Raw genomic sequence first — 25,109 nt, 5'->3', positions numbered from 1 at the left:
TCCAGTGGCGGCCTGCTTTACACCACTGCATCCAACGCTTTGCATTGCACTTGGTGATGTATGGCTTGGATGCAGCTGCTCGGCCATGGAAACCCATTCCATGAAGCTCTCTGCGCACTGTTCTTGAGCTAATCTGAAGGCCACAGGACGTTTGGAGGTCTGTAGCGATTGACTCTGCAGAAAGTTGGCGACCTCTTCGCACTATGCGCCTCAGCATTGTTCTTTAGATTTGTTGGTATGCCCAAGGAAATCTAAGGAGGAAGGTGCCCAGGACACTCAAAAACTGAACACCGCAAAGATACTTGATGTTCTCCAGATGTTTTCGACTACAATTCCTTCTTGCCATTGATTACTGGATTCTTTCAGTCTCCCAAATATTGGGAAGATACAGACTACTAGGCAGAAGTTTGGCGGTAGAACAATGAAAGTGAGGGAGGAAGACAGAGGGGCAGTGACTAAACAATATGCCTTTAGGTTTCCTTAACAATTGGCTGTGTTTGCCCAGAAAACTGATCCCAGATCATGGTTTACATCTGCCAAAAGGATAGTGGACATGTTATGGCTAAGAAGTAAGTGTGAGTCGACCCAATGAAGAATGAAAGCCTCAGCTGAGAAACAAAGGAAAGAAAAACATATAGGCAGTCCTTGACTTATGACAGGTTGCTTAGCAACCATTCGAAATTATGACCAGCCTGAAAAGGGGACTTAACAACCCAAATTCAAAGTTCCAATGGTTGAGCCCCCTCTATGATCACGACAAACTTTGGCAATATGACCGTATTCATAGCCATTTGCAGCATCCTGTGGTCACATGAAAACCAGTTTTACAACAGTTTTGCCCAAAATTGGCACTTCTACGTAGTTTTTGGCAAAACCACGCCCATAGTGAACCATTGGTTTGTTTAACAACCATGGAGTCACTTAATTACCATAGATTTGTTTAACGAATACAGTGCTTTGTTTAACTGCAAAAAAAGTTGCAAAATCGGGTCAGTCATATGACTGGCCCATTTTGTGACTGTTATGACATACAACGGTAATGGATAGGCTATTGTTAACCTATTAATGATCTGCTACTTTATATGTGATACCCTTTAGTAATTTAGTAATAACAGGAATATTGGAATGCACTTTCCTAATAAATGAACAAGTCCATAACGCCAACGTTTGTGCTGTTGATTTGTAAAACTTTCCAGGTAGATACGCATGAAAATTGTGAAGCTAACTGTAGCATCTGCCTTGTGATGAATTAAGGATTCATATCACAATAGAGAAGCATGAAAATTGTGAAGTCAACAGTAGCATTTGCCCTGGGATGAACTTCCGATTCATGTCGCATTTACAATACACAAAACATAAAAGCAAAGAGTGGGCTTTTTTTTTTCCTTTAAAAGTTTATAATGTAAATAATAATTCTCCTATGAGGTACAAACAATTGAAAAACATATAGTAACAACACTGTGAGTTCATCATGGAGACAGTGGGAAATCTGCAGATTCTCATAGCAAATGAAGAATATGGCCAATCCTTCCAGATTCTGAAATGGGGAAGGAGGTCTCCTGCAGTTCGTTTATACTTCTCCTATGTCTGGCTCCCCTCCTCTTCCACAACCATGGGTTGCTGCTCCTGCTCTTGTTCCGGGTCTCCAGGAAGCATGCTGGTGACTGTCTGGAGAAGGGATTCAATTTGCTCTTCTGTAAGCCTCTCTTCACTTTCTTCCACAATCTGCAAAGGACAATGATTTAATATCTACCAGTATGTACTGATCACCCTTTTACACGCTAACTTCCAAGCTTAGGATGGACCTAATTCACAGAATTTGCAGCTGGAACAGCAAAAGATTGTCCTAAGACCATAAAGCTGACATTATGCAGCAGAGGAACAAAAACCAACCAACTTTAACATTTAGCGAGGCTCAGAAAAACTCAGATAAAATGAAGCCAATTACTACGAATCAGAAAACAGTCAACTAATCAGGTCTTCCAAGGAACTGGCACAGAAAGGCCTTTCCTTCCCTGGTAAGGAAGGGCATTTCTACAGATAAGACTGTTGGCACTGATAAGAGCTTTCCCCGCCTAGGCATTGATTGAATGCATTAGTCAAAGTTAGGTACTGTCAATATCTGGATACACTCTGGACTCAAATCTTATAATTGAACCATTTATCCTAATTTCTGGGCCTCCCACCAGCTCTATTGGCAGGAAGGCTGCACTGAACTCATTTGCAAACGATTTGCTCTTGTGGATCCAGGGAGGTAGAAACTCTCGCTCATGTCCTCATACAGTGTCCTTTTTATGATGCCCCAAGATGTGCTATGATCTCCCCCGTCATCTCCAAATTTGAAGGTAACACTGACAAATTTTATGTTTATTATTTTTTAAGGGATGCTCGTCCCACACTCACATATCACATACCCTCACCAAGTCTTGCAACCGGGCAAAGCCTTTGATTAAAGGTAGCATTTGATTGTCCCTATTGTTTCCCACCCAATAATGAATTGTTATATCAAACGATTTCTCTTTTTTATCGTAAAAGCAGATCAAGGATCATTTAATAAAAGTATTTGATTTGATCCTAATTTTTGGAACTCCTTTGCTTTTCCCCATCTCCTGCCTTTTAATCTCCTGTCCAATGGAAAGTTTTAGAGAACTCAGGAACTTCTTTGGCCATTGGACTATTCCGGTTCAGCCTTGCTCCACTTGAGATGCAGCTTGAATGTACAATGAAGCCTTATTTCTTTCATGGAGCTTGGCCTTGTAGTGATGAAACAGCTGACATTTCCTAACGATGTTATAAACTATAGTATATTCCCAGAAACGTCATCCATGACAGGCATGCTACAGATGAGGGCTCTGACTAAATACAGTCCACTGGAGAAAGAAAGAGCAATCTACTCCAGTGTTCTGTTAAGAAAATCAAGTGGATGTCCACAACCAAGACAGCATCAACACGATTTTGAAGCTTGGAAGGCATGAAACAATCTACTGGGCAAGAGCTAAAATCAAGGGCACCGGTGCTTATAATGTGTTGAATTAAAGCCAAAGGAAAGCCCAGCTCCTGACTGCCCAGAAGCAAAATGAAAGATTGAAGGAGCAAAGATATGTCTACCATTGGTCCATGGAATGTCAGACTATGAATTAAGGCAAAGTTGATGTCAGAACAGAAATGTCAAGAGTGAATATTCACATTCTGGAAATCAGCAAATTGAAGTGGACTGAAATGAGTCCCTTCACGTCAGAAAAGCAATAGATCTTCAATTGTGGGTTAAAATCTCATTGAAAAAATAAGGCTAGCTGTTGTTGTTGTTGTTGTTATTGTGTCAAAGTCAGTGTTTGGATACAACCCTCCCCCAAATGAGAGATGATATTAATCTGAATTGAAGGTAAGCCAATTATCAAATGGAAAATCCAGTATAACAGTTCTATGGCAATTTGCAACACCATGTCAAAAAAAAAAGGCATAATTCTAATTACAGTGTAGAAATCTGAGATACTAAAGCTGCAAATAGTATCTGGACTGACGGGAAAAAATTGGTCACGTCTGACTGAATGAGACAGATAGTTCTGCTAAGAATATTAAATGTTTACAGCACACGCCTTATTCCGAGAACCTAAAACATAACTCCACAGATGGCCATCATCAGATGGACAAGTCTGAAATCAAACTGACAATATATTCTAAAGGCAAAAATAAAGAAATTCTATACTGCCAGCAAGAACACGTTGTGGTGCTCACTATGGCTCAGATCACACACTTCTTGTTGCACAGTTGCATTTTAAACCAAAGAAAACAAATAAAAGATCTGACTGGTATGTCAGTCTATTCATTTTGATACCATGATGAAGGTAAAGTCTAAATTTAATGGATTAAAGAAGAAAAAAAAAAAGGGGGGGGGGGAAGCACCCAACCCCAGAAATGCAAAAACAGTTGTCTGTTCTGCAATGAAAATAACTGAAGGAAAAAATAAACACTACAAAAAATCTGAGAATAATTAAATAGGAAAGACAAGAGATATTTACAAAACGCAGAGAATTAAATGTATTTGACAGACAATCCTAGTAAAATGATGTCCATCACAAAGAGTAAAAAGCAACTGAATGACTGAACAACGTATCACTGTTCTAGGAGTTTTATTTTTTCCTAACCATACATATCGTTTCGCTGAAAACGATAAGAAATTTCTGATGCAAATACTCACCTATTAGATCTGCCTAAGAATAGCAAATGGAAATTCTTAGTCACACCACAAAACCACATAAAATCTCTACCTCTTTAAACAAACAACTTTGGTCATAGCTAATGCTCTTTATGGAGCTACTCCTCTTATCTCAGAGAAAAACAAACTTCCTCAAAGGCAGGCCAAGCTTTTGTGATCTTTAGCTTTTTTGCATCTAAGCTATGGAAATGACTCAGATATTGGATCCTAGAGGAGGACATTTTACACCATTGGCTTCAGTAGAGTTGTACTTTCCTACTCTGAAGTCTTCTTGGATTCATAGCTCCTGCTCAATTAGGAGGTGACAGCTGTGGCCAGGAGGGCCCTTGTACAATACTGGTAGTCCTTGAATTACAATCACAATTGAGCCCAAAATTTATGTTGCTAGGCGAGACATTTGCCAAGTGAGTTTTGCCCCATTTTACAACTACAAAAGGAGATCACATGACTCTGGGATGCAAACTGTCTGGATTTTGATCATGTGACGATGCAACAGACGTGTGAAAAGTCACACTTTTTTCACTGATGTTGTACCTTTATGTTGCTGCGAATACAGGTAGTCCTCAACTTACAAAAATTCATTTAGTCACGACTGGAAGTTACAATGGCACTAAAACAAAGTGTCTTATGACTGTTTTTCATACTTACAACCGTTGCAGCAGCATCCCCATGGTCACATGATCAACTTCCTGGCAAGCAAAGTCAATGGAGGAGCCAGATTCACTTAACAAACGTGTTACTAACTTAACAACTGCAGTGATTCACTTAACAACTGTGGCAAGAAAGTTGGTAAACTGGGGCCAAATTCATTTAACAATGGTCTCACTCAGCAACAGAAATTTCGGGCACAATTGTGGTTGTATGCCGAGGACTTCCTGTATTGTTGAACAACAACTTCTGGCCTTGGGAAGAACTCAACAGGTGGATAAAAGTGCCAAATTCAATCTAAACATCTGGGTGACTGTACAACAAACCATAACAGCAATAATAACAAACTCTTCAGTAAGGTAAAGATTATTTTTGAGCTAAGCAGATAGACATGATTGTTTTTCCCTACTTAACTTTTAAATACTTGAAAGAGAGCAAAACAGATACAATACGTTTAAAAAAAACTTATGCAGGTGAAACACATTGCAACATTGAATTATTTTCATCTACTTCAGTTAAAGTCAGCAGCCTTGACTGTGTACCTAGAAGCTATTTTGGAATCAAAATATTTTTATGGAGAGGATTAAACCGAGAACGATCTCTTGTTTTATTTTCCATCTCCTATAAACTAATAGACTTCCTTAAACGTGGAATAAAGCAGATGGAGAGCTTGCCTTTTTGCTAAATCAATGACCTAAGAACTCCCACGTCTTCTGCGAGAGCAGGTGCCACCTCAGAACATTTGCTTCAGCTATTCATTTTCTTCTAAAATGAACATTTTATTTGCTCAGGGAATAGGCAGCTCTCAAGGATGTATCAGTCAATATCCATTTATTATGCAGTTCTCAGAGGTTTGTTAGAAGGGAATGATGCAGCCTGGAGAGGAAGTGGAAGCGGGTGGGAGAGATAGAAAATAAGCAGAGAATATTGAGAGAAAGGGACCACATAGTGTTGGAGATCTTAAGGGAAAGGAAATTTATCTAGTTGACTGGGTATTTCGAACTTTGCACATTTTAATAATTCAGAATAATGGTTAGTAGGGATTTGTGATCAGAGAAACTAATGGGAAAAAGAAATGTATGAATTTCTAAAAAAGAAAATATTTAAAAATGGGGATTGCCAGAAAAGCATGAAGTATTTTCCTCTTCAGAGATGGTATATGCAAGTTCAGTGTAGAGAAGAGCAATAAAAATGATGAGGGGCTTGGAGGCTAAAGTTTAGGAAGAATAGATAAAGGAATTTGTCATGTTCAGCCTAAGTGAAGATGGAATGACAGGGAACACAGGAACAGCAGAGCTAAAGTCATATTTTTTTTCCCCTCAACACTTTTTCAATGACAGAAGAACCAGACAACTGTTCAGGACAATCTGAAAGGCCAAGGTTAGAGTGAGACCGTATTTATATTTACTTTGCATGAGTTTAAAGCTCCAGGGATCAGACGAAATGCAGAGCATGAAAGAACTTTCTGATGGCCTGGTCCAGGGGTCGGCAACCTGCGGCTCTGGAGCCGCCTGTGGCTCTTTCATCCCTCTGCTGGTCAGCTCCACAATTGATAGGCCTTTCGCTTAGGACAGGTAGAGGACAGGTAGAGGAAAAAGGATGCCTGCTAGAAGGAGACTGTGGTGGGGAAGCAGACTTCTGATCGGCTCCAGAATTGAATTGGGGGAGGGGGGCTTCCAATTAGGACCTTTGTGGCTCTTTGGGTGTTTAAGGTTGTCGATCCCTGGCCTGGTCAAATGTTTATGAATTACCTTGAGAAAACCAGAAGAACCAGTGAAATACCAAGAGGATAAAATTCCCATCTTCAAAAAAAGAACAATGGAGAAATTACAGACCAGGTAGCAGAACATCAAAACTAGACAGGTTCTAGAGTCAACAATGAAGAGATCATTCAGTAGAAATTTTAAAATGTGCTGGCTACCAGAAGATAAAATAGCAGTATCTCATTTCAGAGATGATGGAGAATGCTCTACATATAGTATACCTTGATTTCAACAAAAAGAATGTGATAAAGCACCTGACAAAATTTGGATTAAGTTAGTAAAGTGTGGACTTGATGACATGTTAATTAATTGAACATGTAGGTGGTTTAAAAACTGGTTGTCAGAACCAAACTGGCTTCTAGATACATTGCTCTCCATGACAATCTGATTTTATTGGACATATTTCTTTTTGCCGTATTTGGACTTCTGTTGTGCATAAAAGAAATCTCTCCTTACAAAACGAAGTAGCTATTTTATGTGTGTTGGCACAAAGGTCCAAAAACCACAGTCTGCTCCTGACCATTTTATTTTTACAATTAACCTGGATATAATTACTTTGCTTCAGCATTCTTCTGTGGCTTCTTGTTTATTTCTTGATATTTATTTATTTAATTTATATGGCTGCCCAAGTCATTCTCAGTGACTTGGGTAGCTTACGTACTATATTTTAAATATAATAACTTACATTACAGTCTTCTAATACATTTCCAGCAGTGGTGGGTTCCGGATCCCGTCGCAACCGGTACGCTGCGATGGGGCCAGGCGTCCACCACGTGCATGCGTGTTGCGTATGCATGCGCACCCACTGCCCGCGATGCTCCAGTTACTTGGTGGAGTGGCGCGCAGGTGCCGTACACTGACTGCGCGTGCGCAAATGGCCCGGCTAGGTCAAATATACAGCTCAGGAGCGCGGGTGGGTGGGTGGGCCCTCCGAAGCACCATACTGGAACTGAGTCTGTTGCTTCCAGCAGGCACCAGTACACCTGTACCAGGGCGTACCACCCGCAACCCACCACTGATTTCAGGGCAATTTACAATACATAATCAAATAATAACAAACTTTTTATAATAAAATGATATAATAAAATTCCAAAATCTAGTAGTAACTCCTCCTGGCAGCTGCTTTTCCCACCTTTGCCAGTCCTTCCACTGCATCTGTTCAAGTGCTGCATCACAGCTGCAACCTCTCCACAACCAGAGTAAACAATAAAGTAGGCTGAAGAGAAGAACAAAGCCAAGAAAAAGGATACCCAGACAAGAATTATATCAATCCCACTAGTATTGGAAAATTGATAAAGCTTCTTGGCTGATTTTCTATGTTCAAAGCAATGTTTCAGAAGGCGGCTTTGTAACTTACCAGCTGGATTTCAACAGCAGTTGCAGGCCTGTGGTTGAGTAGTTGCAGTTTTTCTGCCCTGTACTCAAGCAAAGGACATAAATATATATAATTTAGGGATTCTGGTCACAGGAGTGAGTCCACATCATAACAAAACCTTGTCCACAGAACATCCAACTTACTTCAGGGTCTTACTTACAGCCTGGCCTTAGCAGTCAGAAATGCAATAATGCGAGAGCTTGAAAATTGCCATTCCCACATCTGTAATGCATTGGAATTTACTGGTTTGTAGGTTCTAAAGCCCTCAATGACCCTTTGTTCAGGAACATTCACAACCCACTGCTCCTTCTGAACCCAGATTTCAAAAGCTTGTTTCCTTAGATCAGGGGTCTCCAACCTTGGCAAGTGTAAGACTTGGGGCCAGCTGGCTGAGGGATTCTGGGAGTTGAAGTCTACAAGTCTTAAACTTGCCAAGGTTGGAGACCCCTGCATTAGATGGTCCCAAAGGGCTAAAAGTGTATTTCAAAATCCTGTGCAGCACAATAAAACCGTTAAGGGTCAGTTTCACATCCTTGGTTACCAAGATAGGCAGAAGACAGGGATGCCCAATTTAATTGGTATCAACAGCTGGGTGAATTTTTATCGTTTTTACGTAAAACAATCATTTAAACCAGTTTGTTTTTTTCCAACCATGGATTCCTTATAAAATTAACTTTTTGTGAACAGCATTTAAGCTAAATGAAAACATAACCCAAGATGAATTTATAATTACTACTACTTGTATATGTCTGGGCTTTTTTAAAGGACAGAAAGAGAGTTCAGGAATTTAAATTATGGTGTAACAACCCAGAATAGAAATGAAATAGCAGAAAGAGATGCTCGCAGCACTGCTGGAAAAAGATGAAGAGCCTAATCAAACATGGGGAAGAATCTTTATTAAGGTATATACAATAAAAAGGGACAAAATATAATTATTTTCCCCATTTTATTGTGTCCATGGATTGCTTTCTAGGAGCCTTGTACAAAGTGATTCAATCCCTCTTAGGGAGAGATTGGTCAGAAGATCTTCTGATAGGCTGCTCTGAAGATTATTCAAGGAATCTGTTAAGGGAAATCATTAAAATCCACCCTGAGATGAAATCCAACTAGAATCAATACTAGAATAACAGAGTTGGAAGGGGCCTTGGAGTTCTTCTAGTCCAACCCTCTGCTTAGGCAGGAAACCTTACACCACTTCAGACAAATAGTTATCCAACATCTTCTCCAGTCCCCTAATCATCTTTGTTGCTCTTCTCTGCACTCTTTCTAGAATCTCAACATCTTTTTTACATTGTGGCGACCAAAACTGAATGCAGTATTCCAAGCGTGGCCTTACCAAGGCATTATAAAGTGGTATCAGCACTTCACGTGATCTTGATTCTATCCCTCTGTTGATGCAGCCTAGAACCGTGTTGGCTTTTTTGGCAGCTGCTGCACACTGCTGGCTCATATTTAGATGGTTGTCCACTAGGACTCCAAGATCCCTTTCACAGTTACTACTATTGAGCAAGGTACCACCTATACTGTACCTGTGCATTTCGTTTTTCTTGCCTAAATGTAGAAGCTTACTGCAACTATGCAGGTCCTATTGAGTTAAGTATTGTCTGGCTTGATCTGAGAGAAGTTTTACTTTCTTGGTCCTAAGGAAGCGGAAAGGGTCCTCGGGGTTGTGAAGGAAGTCACATGTATATTAGATCCACATTCTTCTAAATTGATTAAAGTCTGTGGGGAGACAATGAGTGGTTGAATCTAAGAGGTAGTACATTAATTCTTGAGTGAAGTGATAATTAGGCTTGGGGTTAGGGATACAATGGTACATTTTCTTCTCAAGTACCCATTGTTGAACCAAACAATGGTGGGTAATTTCTGATAAATTTCCAACTTTCCTTTTCTAGGGAGGGTATTTGAAACTTTGATCCATAAAACACTGCTGCTATATGAATTGCACAGTTGACTTTTGGATGCAATTCAAAGTGCTGGCCATCATCTATAAAATCCTTCACTGCATAGGGCAGGGGTGCCAATCCTGATTTCATTGAGAGTCGCATCAAGGTTATGTTTCATCTCAGGGGGCCAGGATGGGCATGGCCAGCTCAACATCACTCATGTTGGGCCTGTGGTGGGCCTGTGGTGCGCCTGTGGTAGCCTGAGTGCTCTGACAGCAAAAACGAGCTCCCGAGCTCCATCTTTGGCTGCAACGGCCTCCTGCAACCCTCTGCCAGTGAAAACTCTCCCGAGCTCCATTTTCATTGGTAGAGGCACTGCGGGCCAGTCCTTCGCTGTTTCCAGGGCAGCCCCCAGGCCAGATCTAAGCACCCCACGGGCCAGATCTGGCCCACGGGCCTTGAGTTTGACACCCCTGACATAGGGCCTGGGCTGGTCTTCAATGACCTTTTTTCATCAATAACATTTGACAGGATTGTCATGTTCAGAGTCTTCAAAATAACAGAGCAGGGTTATTTTGTGGGACCCAGGAAATGTGTTCTTTCTATCACTATGCCTGTCTCTGGAACAACATTCCCCCCTTCTTCCCCCACAAAAAAATATGAATCTAACCCTGCTTGTCTCTGAAAATGCCCCTTCCCGCCACACAGGATTAGGAGATTATCAACTCTTCTCAGTGCAATATGTTTTAATTTTTTAGCGTATTATTTGCTGTTTTTAATTTTTTGTTAGCCAGCCTGAATCGCGTGGCAAGTCAGTGGCCATATATATATATAATTTATAAATAATAAAATCACCCTCCTGCTCAGTTCAGAATCTCTTCTAGCATCTTTAATAGATGAGCATCCAACCTCTGTTTGAAGACTTCTAGCAAAGGAGAAGTAATCTTCTCACATGGCAGCTGAAATTTAGTCTGAGTCTACATTTTTGTAATTTTGTTCTGATGGTTCTGGTCATGCTCTTTGGGGCAATACAAAGTAAATTCATTCCTTTTTTCCTTCATATATTTTAAGACTCTTACTGAACAATGAAGAATTCTATATTTCTTCTCACTTGTCTTTTCCATAGGCCACACCCACACAGACTTTTTAACTGTGTTTTGTTTCCAAACCTATCTCGGCATCTTCTGAACTCATTGCAATCTGCGTCTACTCTATACAATGCCAAGACGGTGCCAATCACATGGGATCTGACCAAGGCAACACAGAATGGAAGAGTTATATCTTCTCTTCTGGACCCTATGCTCCTATTTTGGCTATCAAAAATAGCTTTTGCTTTTTTAGCAGTTGCCTCACATTGCCATTTCCTTCTCACTAATATTGTGAGTCGGCTTCATTTTAGCTGCTCCATTTTGGCCATCACTATATAACAAAACTTGAGTCTGTGCAGGAGGCTACTCCTCCTTTTATCTGTTTTCTGATTTCTAAGATATTATTAGATGAAGGTGCCAAAACCTGTTTTAATCTATATGAACCTGGACACCTGGATTACCTCTGAAATGCTGGAAGGACCTGTAAATATGACATGACAATTGAAGGCACAATGGACTTTTTTTCTTTTTTTGCTATATCAGCTAACTGGAGGGAAATTATTGATAGAAGAGAATTTTTGTAGCTCAGGGGTTGCTCTGTGGGATAGTATCATCATATGCAAGAAAATAGCCAAGCCCAGGAAGCACCAAGCACCCCACAAAAAATTACTCACCTACCATGAAGAGTTGCTAAACAATATAAAGCACTATATACATCAACCTTCCCCAATCTGATCTCCTCCAGACGTATAGAAATTGCAATGCCTCACATTGCCAGCCAGCAAATACAAATTATATAAAAGAATTATTTTTTTTAAAAAAAGGAAAACCATATTTTTTTAGAGCTGGCCTTCCTATAACAATTATATTGTCAATGGGCGCCATCTAGAGGTACCAACTACTAATGTATGCTCTACAGAACCTGGATGACAGCCCTACATGTATAACTGAGCAGTGTAAACACAGATGGAGAATGTTCAGCCTCCAGTTGTGATTCTCTGTGGCTCTTACTATCACTCAGCATTGGCCAAGCAAGCTGAGGCTTCTGAGAATTTTTGTTTTAGCAACCCAAGTAGAACCATGGATATCTAACTTGGTAAACATTAAGATATAACATGAAATGTTCTTCCATAGCACAGAATGCAAATCGAGAGCCCCCAACTTCAGCCATACATTTTCTGGGTGCCTTTATGCAGACTCCTCTATCTGCTGGAGAGGTCAGAAGGATAACAAATGACAATGAGTGTGATGATATAATCATGCAAATATTATGATTACTTATAAAGCATCAAGATGTCTGGGGCAGGTACTGAATCACAGCATTAATGTGATTCTATCAAATTACTAGCTGGATACCCATGCTTCACTACGAAACCATGTGATTGGGCCAGCCTGCAGGCTGGATGATTCATGCGCTGGCCATGCCCATATAGGGTAAAGGCAGTTGGAACAGAGTTCCTTTCAGGTGGGGAGGGGGAGTAGAAGTCTAACTCCTTAGCGTCGACGCATGTTAATATAATACTGTATAAGGAATACTGATAATCTGATGGTCATTTTGAAAAATCATTTCTTAAATGAGCACCTGGAAGCCAAGAGGAACATACATATTGAATTTCAAATGTGTATGCTCTATAGTTCTGGAGATTTCGTGATGATGCATGAGTGGTATTTTGCTTTTATATATATAAGGTATATTATTTTTAATTACTGTTGTCATTTTGGTGTCCTCACAGTTTGCTGCAGACACCATTGTGGAAAATGGTAATAAGGATTATCAAAAACAATTACACAGATCAAGTGAATGCTCAGAAAGACACCATGGTTCACCATTGGAAAAGTACTGTGAGAATTCTTACAATTCTCTTCACAGCTTTTTATTTTGTTATAATATTTTTTAGGCCAAAACAATTAAAATCAAACTAAATTGACCACAAATAGTCCTTGCCTAATTAACCAGTCACTTGGCAACTGTTCAAAAGTTACGATGAACTCCCTGAAAGGTACTTAACAACCCAGATTGAAGTTCCAATGTCCGTGATAACATTTTGGGCACTCAGCAAGCCTCCTACAGTGATGGCTGTTTGCAGTGTCCTGGGGGTCATGTGACTGCACTTTATAACTTTTTTTTGCCAGAAACTTTATATCTGTTTTCCAGCAGAAAACGCCCACTTCAAACAATGAGTTCGTTTAACGATTGCGGCTTAATCACAGTCAGAAGGCCCAATCACTTAATGATCACAGAAAAATGGGGCAAAATCTGACTGATCACTTGATGACTTATTAATGACCAGCACAACTTATGATGTTAATACAGGCTCAGTTATGGTCATAAATCAAGGACTGCCTATTTTCTGAAGGATGTATGACAGAAATTGACTATTTTAAAGGATTTGGGAATAGAAAACAAATCTGTGAGAGAATTATTATATATTGAAGGGAGTTTTGCAGAGAGAAGTGCCAATGAGATGTTTCCAGATCCATACAAACAGTCTAAATCGGGGGTGTCAAATTCAAGGCCTGCGGGTCACATCTGGCTCGCAGGTTCCCTCATGAACTCAATTTTTGCTCTGGCAGAGGGCTGGAGCACGCTGTCGCAGCTGAAAATGGAGCTTGGAGGGCCGCGCACAGCCATCCCAAACTCCGTTTTCGCTGGCAGAGGGCGGGAGCAAGCCATTGAGTGACATGAAGCTGGCCATGCCCCACAGCCCCGCCCCCAGATCAAACACACCCCTGATGCTGCCCTCCATGAAATTGAGTTTGACACCCCTGGTCTAAATGCTTATCTGGTATTTCCGCTACTTGTCCAAGTAGTGAGATAACATTTTCCTCAGCTTTTAAAATGTAAATTTCTGAATGTTTATTTGTTTAATTAAAAAAAGGCTGTTGGGCATGTAGTGCCCCTGCTAGTCAGCAGAAGACAGATATTCCTGATAATGTGCAGACTGCCAAGATTCCCAATACACATTTTCTTAGAGGAGGAATGTTCTTTGTTATATATGCAAAGATAGATAACCCCAGTCCCTCTTTTCTATTGCTAATCTGTAATATTAATTTAAACCAATCAATTTTGTTTACAACCGGAAGGCCCAAAATCAAATTACAAGCATAAATTAAACTTGATGTTGGATAAAAGTTTAACAAGCAAAATATTTAATAGACATTATATAGTAGACTTGAAACCCCAGTTCCCTTATTAAGTACACTTAGTCCTCGATTTACAGCAGTTTGTTCAGTGACCGTTCAAAGTTACAACAGCACTGAAAAAGTGACAATTTTTTATAGTTATGACCTTTGCAGCATCCCCATTATCATGTGATCAAAATTCAGAAGCTTGGCAAGTGGTTCATATTTATGACCTTTGCCAGGGGTGTCCAAACTTGGGAACTTTAAGACTTGTGGACTTCAACTCCCAGAATTCCCCAGCCAGCCATGCTGGCTGGGGAATTCTGGGAGTTGAAGTCCACAAGTCTTAAAGTTCCCAAGTTTGGACACCCCTGACCTTTGCTATGTCCTAAGATCATGCAATCAGATTTTCTGACCTTCTGACAAGCAAAATTAGTGGGAAAGACAGATTCACTTAACAACCAGGTTACTAACTTATCAACTGCAATGATTCATTTAACAACTGTGGCATGAAAAGTTGTAAAATAGGCCAAAACTCACTTAACAAATGTCTCATTTAACAACAGAAATGTTAGGCTCAATTGTGGTAAGTTGAGGACTACCTGTAATTTAATAAATATTTCCATTGCTAAGTGATGAAGTCATAACGTGTGACTGCTTCACTTAGCGATGGCAATCCTGTCATTAATTGAATCCACAATCTTGACAAATTGATTTTAGGTTCCTTCATACAAGTCTTTTCAGATACAGCAATTATTACTTTTGCCACAGTTAACTAACTAATAAGAACTTATACTGTCTCATATTTGAAAATATTGAGTATTTACTTAGGCTCTTTGAATTTAATCTTCAACTTAGATATAATACATTTTTGTACCATTAAATACAGTTTTACCTCAAATATTATTACAGTAAACTGTTACTTGGGATTTCCCATAAATAAGTAATTTATCACATTTATATGGCCGCCTATTTCACAGAAAGTGACTTTATGGGGGCTCTGGGCAGCATATAATAACATCTACTATTAAAACATACTACAAAGGCAATAAAAACAGTAAATATGAATAAAAACAAAATCACAAATGGGAGAATATCACACATATTACAGCTGACTTTCTTGCTCCCTACCACCAGGGGATCTCCTGGTCTGAGCTGAAAGTATTTTTATGAACACCAATAATTCAACATTATTATGAATAGTCGGGATATATGCAATCCAATGCAAACATTTCTAATCCATTGTTTCATGGTGTAAATTTTAACTTACTTTGTTAGCTTGTGATTTTTCAGTGCTATGAGGAAATCTCTTACAATCTCAGGACTCTGGAACTTACATGGTGTCTTTGATATGTATTTCAGTGTCTAAAAGGGCAGAAAAAGAAATTTTCCATATTATTCCCATTGCAATGGAGCAGGCCATCTTCAGTTGGGAGTTATTTTTTCCTGGTTTCAAATGCTGCAAATAATATTATTACTGTGGATGTGTAAAGTCAAAATGTTTTGCTTTGTGGTTCTTTTTTCAGCAAGAGCAATGAGCTTCCGAAAACTCATTTTAGTGGTCATGTTGGTATACGTTAACATTTTGCAACCAGATTTTAGTAATGTGATGTTATTTGGAATTGGGAATGTGGAAGGGGGCTCCACTGTCATTTGCTCTTTTTTTAAAATCCTAATGATAATTGGATGAAATTCACAGAAAAAAATTCAACCACATTTGGAATTCAGGCAATCCAAGGATGAACAGTTTTAGGATGGCAAAATAATCCACATCTGATAATGCATATCACTGGAGTAAGACAAGCAAAATTATGAGAGAATATGATACTAAAGCTTAAGAAGTGAAATGTTGTGATGGACAGATGTAATAGAACTATAGGAGATTATTATGGCTCATCACAGAGTCAGTCAATATTCAGACTGGATTTGATATTTTTATCCACTTATTAAGTCATTACAGGTAGTCCTTGTCTTATAACCATTCATTTAATGACCATTCAAACTTACAAAGGCACTGAAAAAAGTGAGTTATGCCCATTTTTCACATGACTGTTGCAGTATATAATTAAAATTTGGATGCTTGGCAATTGTATTTATGACAGTTGCATGTCCCGAGATCATGTCATCACCATTTGCAACCTTCTGACAAGCAAAGTCAATGTGGAAGCCAGATTCATTTAACAACTGTGTTACTAACTTAACAACCGCAGTGATTCACTAAACAATTGTGGCAGGAAAGGTCAAACTCACTTAACAAATCTCTCAGTTAACAACAGAAATGGGCTCAATTGAAATTATTTGAGGATAAAAGTTTATATGCTGACAAAATAGTATTAAGCAATAACAAACTAATGTATTAGTAAATGAAAGTTATGAGAATGGGGGGGAGGGCCATTTCCTGCATAATGTAACTGTCAAAATTTGTACTTCATCCATTACCCCTTTCCTTGAATATTTTGTTTTAAAAACCAATAAAATTTTGTTTAAAAAAAAGAAAGAAAGAAATGGGCTCAATTGTAGAAATAAGTCGAGGATTATCTGTATTATTATTATTTTGCTAGCTATAGTATTCCAGTAGTATTATAGAGATATTTTGTTTTTAAAAATATGAAAATTATTTCACTGATATATCCTGTTTTCAAGGATATATTTTATTTATGTATTCCACCTTTATTTTATTTAAAAAAATAAAGCAAGGCAGTGAACATATCCACCATGTCTTCCTCCTCCTATTTTCCTCAGAATAAAAACCCTGTGAGGTGAGTTGGGCTGAGAGAGAGTTACTGGCCCGAAATCATCCAGTTGGCTTTCATGTTGTATAAGAACATGAATTGTGTTACTTCTTTGAATTTTTCTTTTTCTTTTAGTAGATAGCAGGGTGGATTAGATTTAAATCAAGTCACTTGTAAATCAAGATTTAAAATCACTAGTAAAAAGGCTTGATTTAAATCATCTCGATTTAAATCATAATTTTTAAAGAGCAACTGTCATATCTGTCCTGCAGCTCCTCCTCCTCCGACCTGCTGTTGACTCAGAGTCCCACTATTGCAGAATATACAGTGTCGTACTACATAACTAAGCTCCATTTCATGCTGAATAAACTAAATTATTAACGTATCTTAAATAGAAAACTCTTTTGATAAGATTTTTTCTCCAAAAAACATTTCATTAAAATAAATTTGATAAAAAGAAAAAAAATCCAATTTAATTTTTTAAAAAATCTGACTTTTTTTACTCTTAAAAAAATATTATTGATTTTTATCCACTCTGGTAGATAGCAGAATTACAAAAGATTCCTGTTCATGGAAAGTAGGCAAGTGGGATGGAGAAAGAAAAGGCAACAAAGCACGAGATTTTTCCTCATGTCTTGTCTTAACTTACTTCATACGTGATTGTGTTCAGATTCTGCTGGCCAACACTCTGCTTGCTCTTCCCAGGCCCTTTGCACTGCTGCTTCAGATCGGTCAACAATTTGTAGACCTGGGAAGGAGGGAATAGCTTTAAACATCTCCAGAACTTTGCAGTAAATATGTGGCAGAAAACCACTTTAAAGTAGCAATATGGTAAAAGGCCATCTTGAGTGTTAAGGAATATAATTTAAACCTTTGTAATTAATAATGATGGATCGTGGCCTTTCCTGGCAGTATACTTCTGAATAAGCAAAAATAAACCCGAAGCAAGATCTAATAAAAACATTTATTTTATATAAAAGAAAGTAAAAATACAAACTTGCTAACTGAATTAATTACATCTTGGCAGAGCTATGTGCATGCCTCCTGGAAGGCGAACAGAAGATCAGAAGAGAAAGTTAAGAAGGAAGGTGAAAGTGCATGCGCAATAAATCATTGTCAGATAAGAACTGTGACCTGCGCAGTAAATCTTCAGCACAGCTAGCAAACCAAAATAAATGCAGTGACATTGAGGACTAAAATACCCTCCTCCCTGAAATATTTTTTAATTTATATATTAAATATGTACACTACCCATCTCACCTGAGTGGCTCTGGGTGACTTCCATTAAAATGCTTGATATCACATATTCCTACCCATCTAGCCAGGGGTGCGATCCTACCGGTTTAGCAACCGGTTCATCGAGCGTACCTAACATGCCTGATGCGCACTGCGTGCACAGTTCACGGGAAAACAACTGAGGCGCGGCAATCCACTCTGCCGTGCCTATCAGCTGGGCTACAAAACAAGGAAATATAGGTGAGTATAGCCCAAAGGGAGGGGGGGCACCTGAAGGATGGCTGATCTTCGGAGCTACCAGTTTGCCCGAATTGGGCCGAACCAATAGAATCCCATCTTTGCATCTAGCCTTCTATTTATTTAAGGCCTTATATAAATATCTCTTTACCCAAATGTTGGGCTAAAGTGAATCTGGAGCCCAATATATGTGGATGCACAGAATGTGGGTGAGTTTTGTTTTCTGGGGCCTGGAGTTATTTTTATGTTGGTTTTGTGGTTATTTTGTGCTTTATTATGTCCCTGTGAATCACCCAAGGGTATTAGCCTTGCCAGGTAGTCAAGGCAAGAAGCAAGTCCAGCAGTTCTAACTTTATGGTAAAATTATATTAACAAAATCTTGCAAGCCTGAAAGAATATCTCTTCTCCCTCATCTTTAAAATCCAAGAAACCTAGTAGGGTCTGAGATGTATGGCATGCCCTCATTCCTCCTGCTGCCTCTTATTTGACAGTTGTCTAGTCTGGGGCTTTTCCTCCTGTCTCTCAAGATCATTCCTACATACTATTACATAGTGTCATTGTATATAAGATGGGCATATACAGTATTTTTCGGAGTATAAGACATACTTTTTCCCCTCTAAAAGAGGGTGAAAATGTTGGTGTGCCTTATACCCCGAATATGAACATTTTTGGCCTGCCCCATGTGTCCCATTTTCACCAAAAATGGGCCCGTTTTTCGCAGAAACAGGGTGCACAGAAGTTTGGGAAGCCTGCCCTGTGGAGGGCAAGAACTATTTTTTTTCTTGTTTTCCTCTTTGAAATCTTGGTGCGTCTTATATTCCAGTGTGTCTTATAGCCTGAAAATATGATATGTTTTTTCATATATATTAAATACCTATAAATAAATATTAGGAGACATTGGAAAATCCTTTCCAATAAGCCAGTTAATTTCCAAACATTTAAATTCAAATTACCCCAGGCTTTAGACTAGTGAAATCTATTTTAGGTACATTCACTATAAGTCAGTTAAATGCATCCTGAATAGCTCAAGAAAATGGGCAGAAAAACTACAGAAAAAGAAGCCTCCAACAATGTATTCCGCTCACGATTTTCTTTCAGTAGTATAATTGGAGCTTGCATTTGCTACATTCTGTTGCTAATATTCTTAAGCGTTTGTGATTTCAGCTAATTTGAAGGAGCTTTTTTGTTACCGCTATTAAACAAAGGAAATTAGCAACCCTTTGCAGATCTGTAATTCATCTGGCACAATCCAGCAACCCTCCATTATGGCTACATTTTAAATTATGGCCACCCTCCTTTATGGTTACCCTTTAAATCAATTATTTATTACTGGAGATGGATACATTTTGAATGTCGTTTTAACATTACGAAAGTTCAACATTTTATTCAAAGGATCTATTTTCATTCAAGAGTAGATTTCCCAAGGCGCGTTATAATTCCCATTGTGTAATAGTAACTCTATGATTTCTGTTTTTGCAATTATTAAATACAAGGCAGAGAGAGATGTCAGTCTTTTAAGAAGGAAATAAATGAGGAGACACCAATTAAGGTGTGATGAAACAAACATAAAAAGACAAACATAAAAGGATTGGCCAGTCCAGAACACTTACATTACTAACCTAGGCTCCATCATGAAGGAGGTGGTGTATTCCTGCCCATTATATTGCAGCCTCAGATAATGGTGGCTGAGGGACATAGATCAAGTTCACTTCTAGAAAAAAATCTTCCCTAACTTGAATGCCATCCAGCTCTACTGAATTACAATACTGTCATGAAAACAAAATTCACCCTATATGTAACTTTTCAGAACACTACAAATCACATTACCTCATAATTGCTGAGAAGGGCTGCGTTTCCATCTTTCCTATGGAAAAAAAAATCCAAAGAGATTGTAAGTACTTTAACAGGACAAGTATGGAGAAGCTACCTTAAAAATTCATAACTTTCTTCTAAAAGTTGAAAGGAAGATGGGCACAGAGCTAAGCTTAATTTGAGGAAGGATTTTACTTATAAATCAGTTTTAAAACTGCACTTAATCTGAAACTAAGAATAAGTGTACCATAACTTGAAAAGACTATTGAAACCAAATCTGTTTACGGACTTGCCGGATACCTGCCTGCTCTTGTTTTCTATTGACCTGCATTCCAATTAATAGCAAATAAACTCATTTTATTTTCAGAAAATGAGTAAAAAAAAATCAAGATTCCTTTTTTTTAAAAAAAAATCACATTCACTAATCACAAATTAGCTATACATCCTCGGGACAATGAGTACAGCTGGATAGATAGGCAGCAGAAAATATCACTAGCATTTACAACGGAAGGGAATGACACTGTTTTCAGGTCCCCTGTTGCAACATACTTAAAAAATACAATGCATTATGTCAAGCACAGCCGACTGTTTGAATAGAACCACCACACTCATCACTTTCAAACAAGTTCAACAACTTTTCCACAAACTTCCATAGGCTCTAATGTTGTCTTTACAATGTACTGGTTGAGTGGACGAGAAAAGGGAGCCCCTTCTGAAAATATGCTGAGTTTCGAGTTCTCGTTGCATTGTGTGGGTACAAGAAAAGCTACAGCAATTATGTTCATACATAATCACGGACACAATCATTTCATGAAAAGTGTTTTTGTTGTTGTTGCTGTCGGACATATATTCTCTTTTGTTGGTGGAGTTATTTAATTCTTTTGAAGGTCTTTGCGTTCTATATGCATCTGGAGAAATCGGAGTCCCCGTGCCCAACCGCTATGGTAAGAAAAAATAATCAAAAAGGGTAACAGATGCACAGAAAATTATTCTCAATTGGCCCAAAACATAGGAGATGAGTGAATTGGCTCACTTTAGAACAAATGTTGCATGGTTTCAGAGGATTTGAGGGGGTAATTTGGCCCGTGTACTTGTCTGCTGGGTAGAACCACTGCCCACATGAATTTTTAAAAATGTTTTGCCATCTTTATTACTGCATCGACACTCAGTATGATGCTAGCTGATATTTTTCTCTCTTTGGCTACAATGCAATATACTAGGGAAATGAACAAAGAATTGTGGGATTTCTAAAGATATAAGGATACTTCAGTCTGTAAGAAATAGTAGTTCTTCTTCATTTGTACCTTAGATCCCATTCTTTTCACTATAAAGATATGATGGGGAGTTTTAGCTTTAGGATAATTAAAATTAATATTCCCAAACATGCCCAATACATCTTTCAAATTAAATAGATATAATTTATTTATTTTAAGCATTATATTTAGAGAGAGGTCTATGGAAATTTATAACACTGACATCAACTCTAACATCAAGGGCTCATTCCAAGAGAGGTGTCTAGGGCAGCGATGGCGAACCTTTTTTGGCTCGCGTGCCACAAGTGGGGGGCATGCCACACCCATAATGCAATGCGTGACACAAACCCCAGTGCGCATGCGCACACAATGCACGCCCCCCCCATTTTTACATGCTTTTTTCGCCCTCCCCAGGCTCAAGAGGCTTTATAGGAGCCTGGGGAGGGTGAAAAGAGCCTCCCCCACCCCCCCAGAGGCCCTCCGGAGGCTTCAGGGACCGTTTGGAGGCTTCCCTGACGCCTTCGGAGCGCTTAAAACCATCCTCCGAGCAAACCGGAAGTGGCTTCCGGTTTGCTCGGAGGATGCTCTTAAGCGCTCCAAAGGCGTCAGGGAAGCCTCCAAACGGTCCCTGAAGCCTTCGGAACGCTTAAAATGACGTTCTGAGCAAACCGGAAGTGACTTCCGGTTTGCTCGGAGGGTTGTTTTAAGCGTTCCAAAGGCGTCAGGGAAGCCTCCGGACGGTCCCTGAAGCCTCTGGAGGCCCTCTGGAAGGGCGGGGGAGGCTCTTTTCGCCCTCCCCAGGCTCCTATAAAGCCTCTGGAGCCTGGGGAGGGCAAAAATGGCTTTTAAAAAGGTGAACTCAGCTGGCCAGTGTGCGCATGCGCGCTGGCCAGCTGACAGGGCAGCGCCTCACGTGCCCTGACAAATGGCTCTGCGTGCCACCTGGGGCACACATGCCATAGGTTCACCATCACTGGTCTAGGGCATCAGTGGCTATCTGGAATCCAGCACCATCACTAGGGCCAGGAACACAGTCAATTAGCACACGTGATGAAGACCCTCCGCATCTAAAGGGGGATGGGAGCATTGAGCCCTGAGGCACACACACATTAGGGGCCTCAGCCACAATCTCTTTCCCCAAATCAGCACTGACTGGAATGCCCCCAGGGAAAGGTGAAGGGAAGGCCCCCAGGTGCCTTCATTGGTGGACCAGAAGGATACTATGAATCAAATATTATGACATCAAAAGGCAGCTGAGAGATCAACCAGGATGATATATACCTTGTCTCTAGAAGTAGATTGATCACTGTTGTCTAAACTCTAATGGAAAAGGCTTCACATAATCGTGGGTCCCTTGGAGCTGCAATTCCATTTTTCAGCAATCTTCCCAAAAAGGGATGATTAAAGTGTGCCTAACTTGTTTAAAATCACTATGCCCAGCAATGTCTTTGAAAACTGGCAGATGGCCCCTTTCCCTCAAGGAGGATGACATGATCACATAGACCTAAGAACAGATTACTTCCTAAGTAGCCTTCACAAGCCAGGAAGGTCTTCTCAAAGACCATGCCCACTTCCTTGGAATCACAAGCTTCACTCATCTAAACCCACAAGACAATGCCTCAGACACCTCAAAAGTCAGAATCCAACTCCTAGCAAAACCAGTGACTGAAATATATGAAAAATATATCAGATAGGTAGATTATTTGTCACAATGGCCCTGGTCCAGCAGCTTGTCTTTCCCCCATCAGGAAATGATCCTTTAAACAGGGTTGCCAGGAGGGCTATTCAGACATAAGAACAGAGAAATAAAGTTTTGCCATTCTTAATGCCACAATATAACCCCCAACATATTGATGCTACCTTGTCTCGGTAATGTGCCCTTAGATCAGGGGTGTCCAAACTTGGGAACTTTAAGACTTGTGGACTTCAACTCCCAGAATTCCCCAGCCAGCATGGGGGGCTGGGGAATTCTGGGAGTTGAAGTCCACAAGTCTTAAAGTTCCCAAGTTTGGACACCCCTGCCTTAGATGGATGTCCTATTCTAGGAACAACTGCGCAAACCAAATCCATCTTTTAATTTTTTTTTACTCCTGCTTAATTAATTGGAAATAATCAAATAAAACAACAGTAACATATTTAACTTCCTGCCTACTTGATCACCAATAATGTCTATAAATTGCTTATGGGTAACTATCAATCAGAGCATGCTTATCAAAACTGCACTGAAATCCTATGAATATTTATTTTTTATTAGATCTTGTTCTCCCAGATGCCTGCCTATCAATACGATGCTGCAAGGGAGCAAGCAACCACCACTAAATTAACTGGGATTTACTTTTGGATATATAGTAATTACTTTTTAATGTGTTAGTTGCATACTATTGCCAAGTTTTTTTAAAAAATTTTTTGTCATATTTATGTGTATTTTCATCAATGCACAGAAGAGCAATGTGTACCTATTTAAATATACAAATATGATTGTACGCACAGAAAACTGTTTTCCTCCTATACAGCTTCTCAAACTTTTCAAAAAGTGGCAAAATAGATCACAAGTCTGGATTCAGAGATAGTTTTAAAAAAAGCCATGCAGAAATAAATATAGCTGTTATGTGTATTCCCAGCAGGAGATTCTCCATCACAGCAGACGGAAGTAAGCAACTGAATTTGGCCAATGCCAAAAAACGTAAGTAGAGCCAAACCTGGATTTGAATTGGAGACCATAGGAAATGTTAGGGTTGTAGGCAACACCAGGAACTAATAATAAAAAGGTTAGAAAGCCATGACAATGTACCCTTCTGTTTGCCAAACCCTTTCTGCAGTTGTCTCCATGAAGTCATCAGCATAGAGGCTCGACTCAAACCTTTAATTTACTCCACCTTCTCGTAATATTGAAGGACTTGCTAGCCAATAGCTGGACTCATTAATATACATTAATCTGGTTCCCTAACCGTGTCATTTCCAGGACTTGCACAAGGAAGATGAATCCTGAACTAACTAAAGGGCCGCATTCGCACAACCCGCTGAACCGCTTTTTAAAAAATAAAATAAAAACCAAGCCAAGAGAAGGAGCCGCGTCTGCAGGAGGTCGAAGCAACCGCGAGAGCTTTAAACAAGCCGAGGAAACGCGTGTGTGTGCATGACCGGAAAACAACGGCAGTTCAGACCCGCTCCTGGTGCTTCTCTTTCCTCCCTGCCTTTGAGTGTAATCCCGCCTTTCTTTCGTTTTTAACCCTTCAGTGGCGGTCTGTGTGTGTGTGTGCAAGTCTTAGTGGCCTAAATAAGCCCAGTTCGCTCGCCATCTTACACTTCCATGCTGCCCTTGCAGTCCACGGGCAAGTCCGCACCGCCGTCAGCAACGCCGCCTCCACGGCGCCCTCCTTGCGCACCAAGAGGCCGCCCGGGTCCGCCCCTTCCTTCTCAGGCGCCGCAGCTCCTCCTCCGTGGAAAGGCTCCGTTTGGGGACTGGCGCCTTCCAGATGTTCATGTCAACTCACTTGAGGGAGGGGGGAGAGAACCCTCTTTCTAGCAAGAATGGAAGCTATATACAATTACACACACACACACACACACACATTATTTGTATTTGTGTTACAACCTCTGGTATGGCCAAATATGGAAGGGAACTCACTACTCCCACTTTCTGCAGGAGACCATCTAGGCAGAAAACCATATTTTTAATGTTGCCTTTTTATATTTGTGTTGTATTTGTGCTGATAAATAAAGGGAGACTAGTCTCCCTT

At 39.7% G+C, this 25,109-nt stretch overlaps 1 protein-coding gene across 3 annotated transcripts; it reads right to left on the bottom strand.

The window, feature by feature from the left end:
* Window positions 1-1,350: 1,350 nt before the first annotated feature.
* CRCP (CGRP receptor component) lies at window positions 1,351-24,913 on the bottom strand. 3 transcript variants are annotated; one of them, XM_081940385.1, is made up of 6 exons: window positions 24,318-24,547; window positions 20,132-20,168; window positions 17,481-17,579; window positions 15,370-15,464; window positions 7,985-8,042; window positions 1,351-1,725 (listed from the first exon to the last, which is right to left on the bottom strand). In XM_081940385.1, exons 1-6 carry the CDS (start codon window positions 24,323-24,325, stop codon window positions 1,582-1,584), a joined length of 441 nt encoding a protein of 146 aa, XP_081796511.1. In that variant the 5' UTR covers window positions 24,326-24,547; the 3' UTR covers window positions 1,351-1,581. The 3 variants fall into 3 exon arrangements, with proteins under 3 accessions (XP_081796511.1, XP_081796509.1, XP_081796510.1); XM_081940383.1 differs by lacking the exon at window positions 24,318-24,547 and adding an exon at window positions 24,161-24,300; XM_081940384.1 differs by lacking the exon at window positions 24,318-24,547 and adding an exon at window positions 24,674-24,913 and having other exon boundaries at window positions 1,352-1,725.
* Between the last annotated feature and the right edge of the window lie 196 nt (window positions 24,914-25,109).

This window comes from Natrix helvetica, assembly GCF_964273705.1.
Source record: "Natrix helvetica genome assembly, chromosome: 2".
Taxonomy (NCBI): Eukaryota; Metazoa; Chordata; class Lepidosauria; order Squamata; family Natricidae; genus Natrix; species Natrix helvetica.
This window is presented reverse-complemented; position numbering and strand designations above follow the sequence as displayed.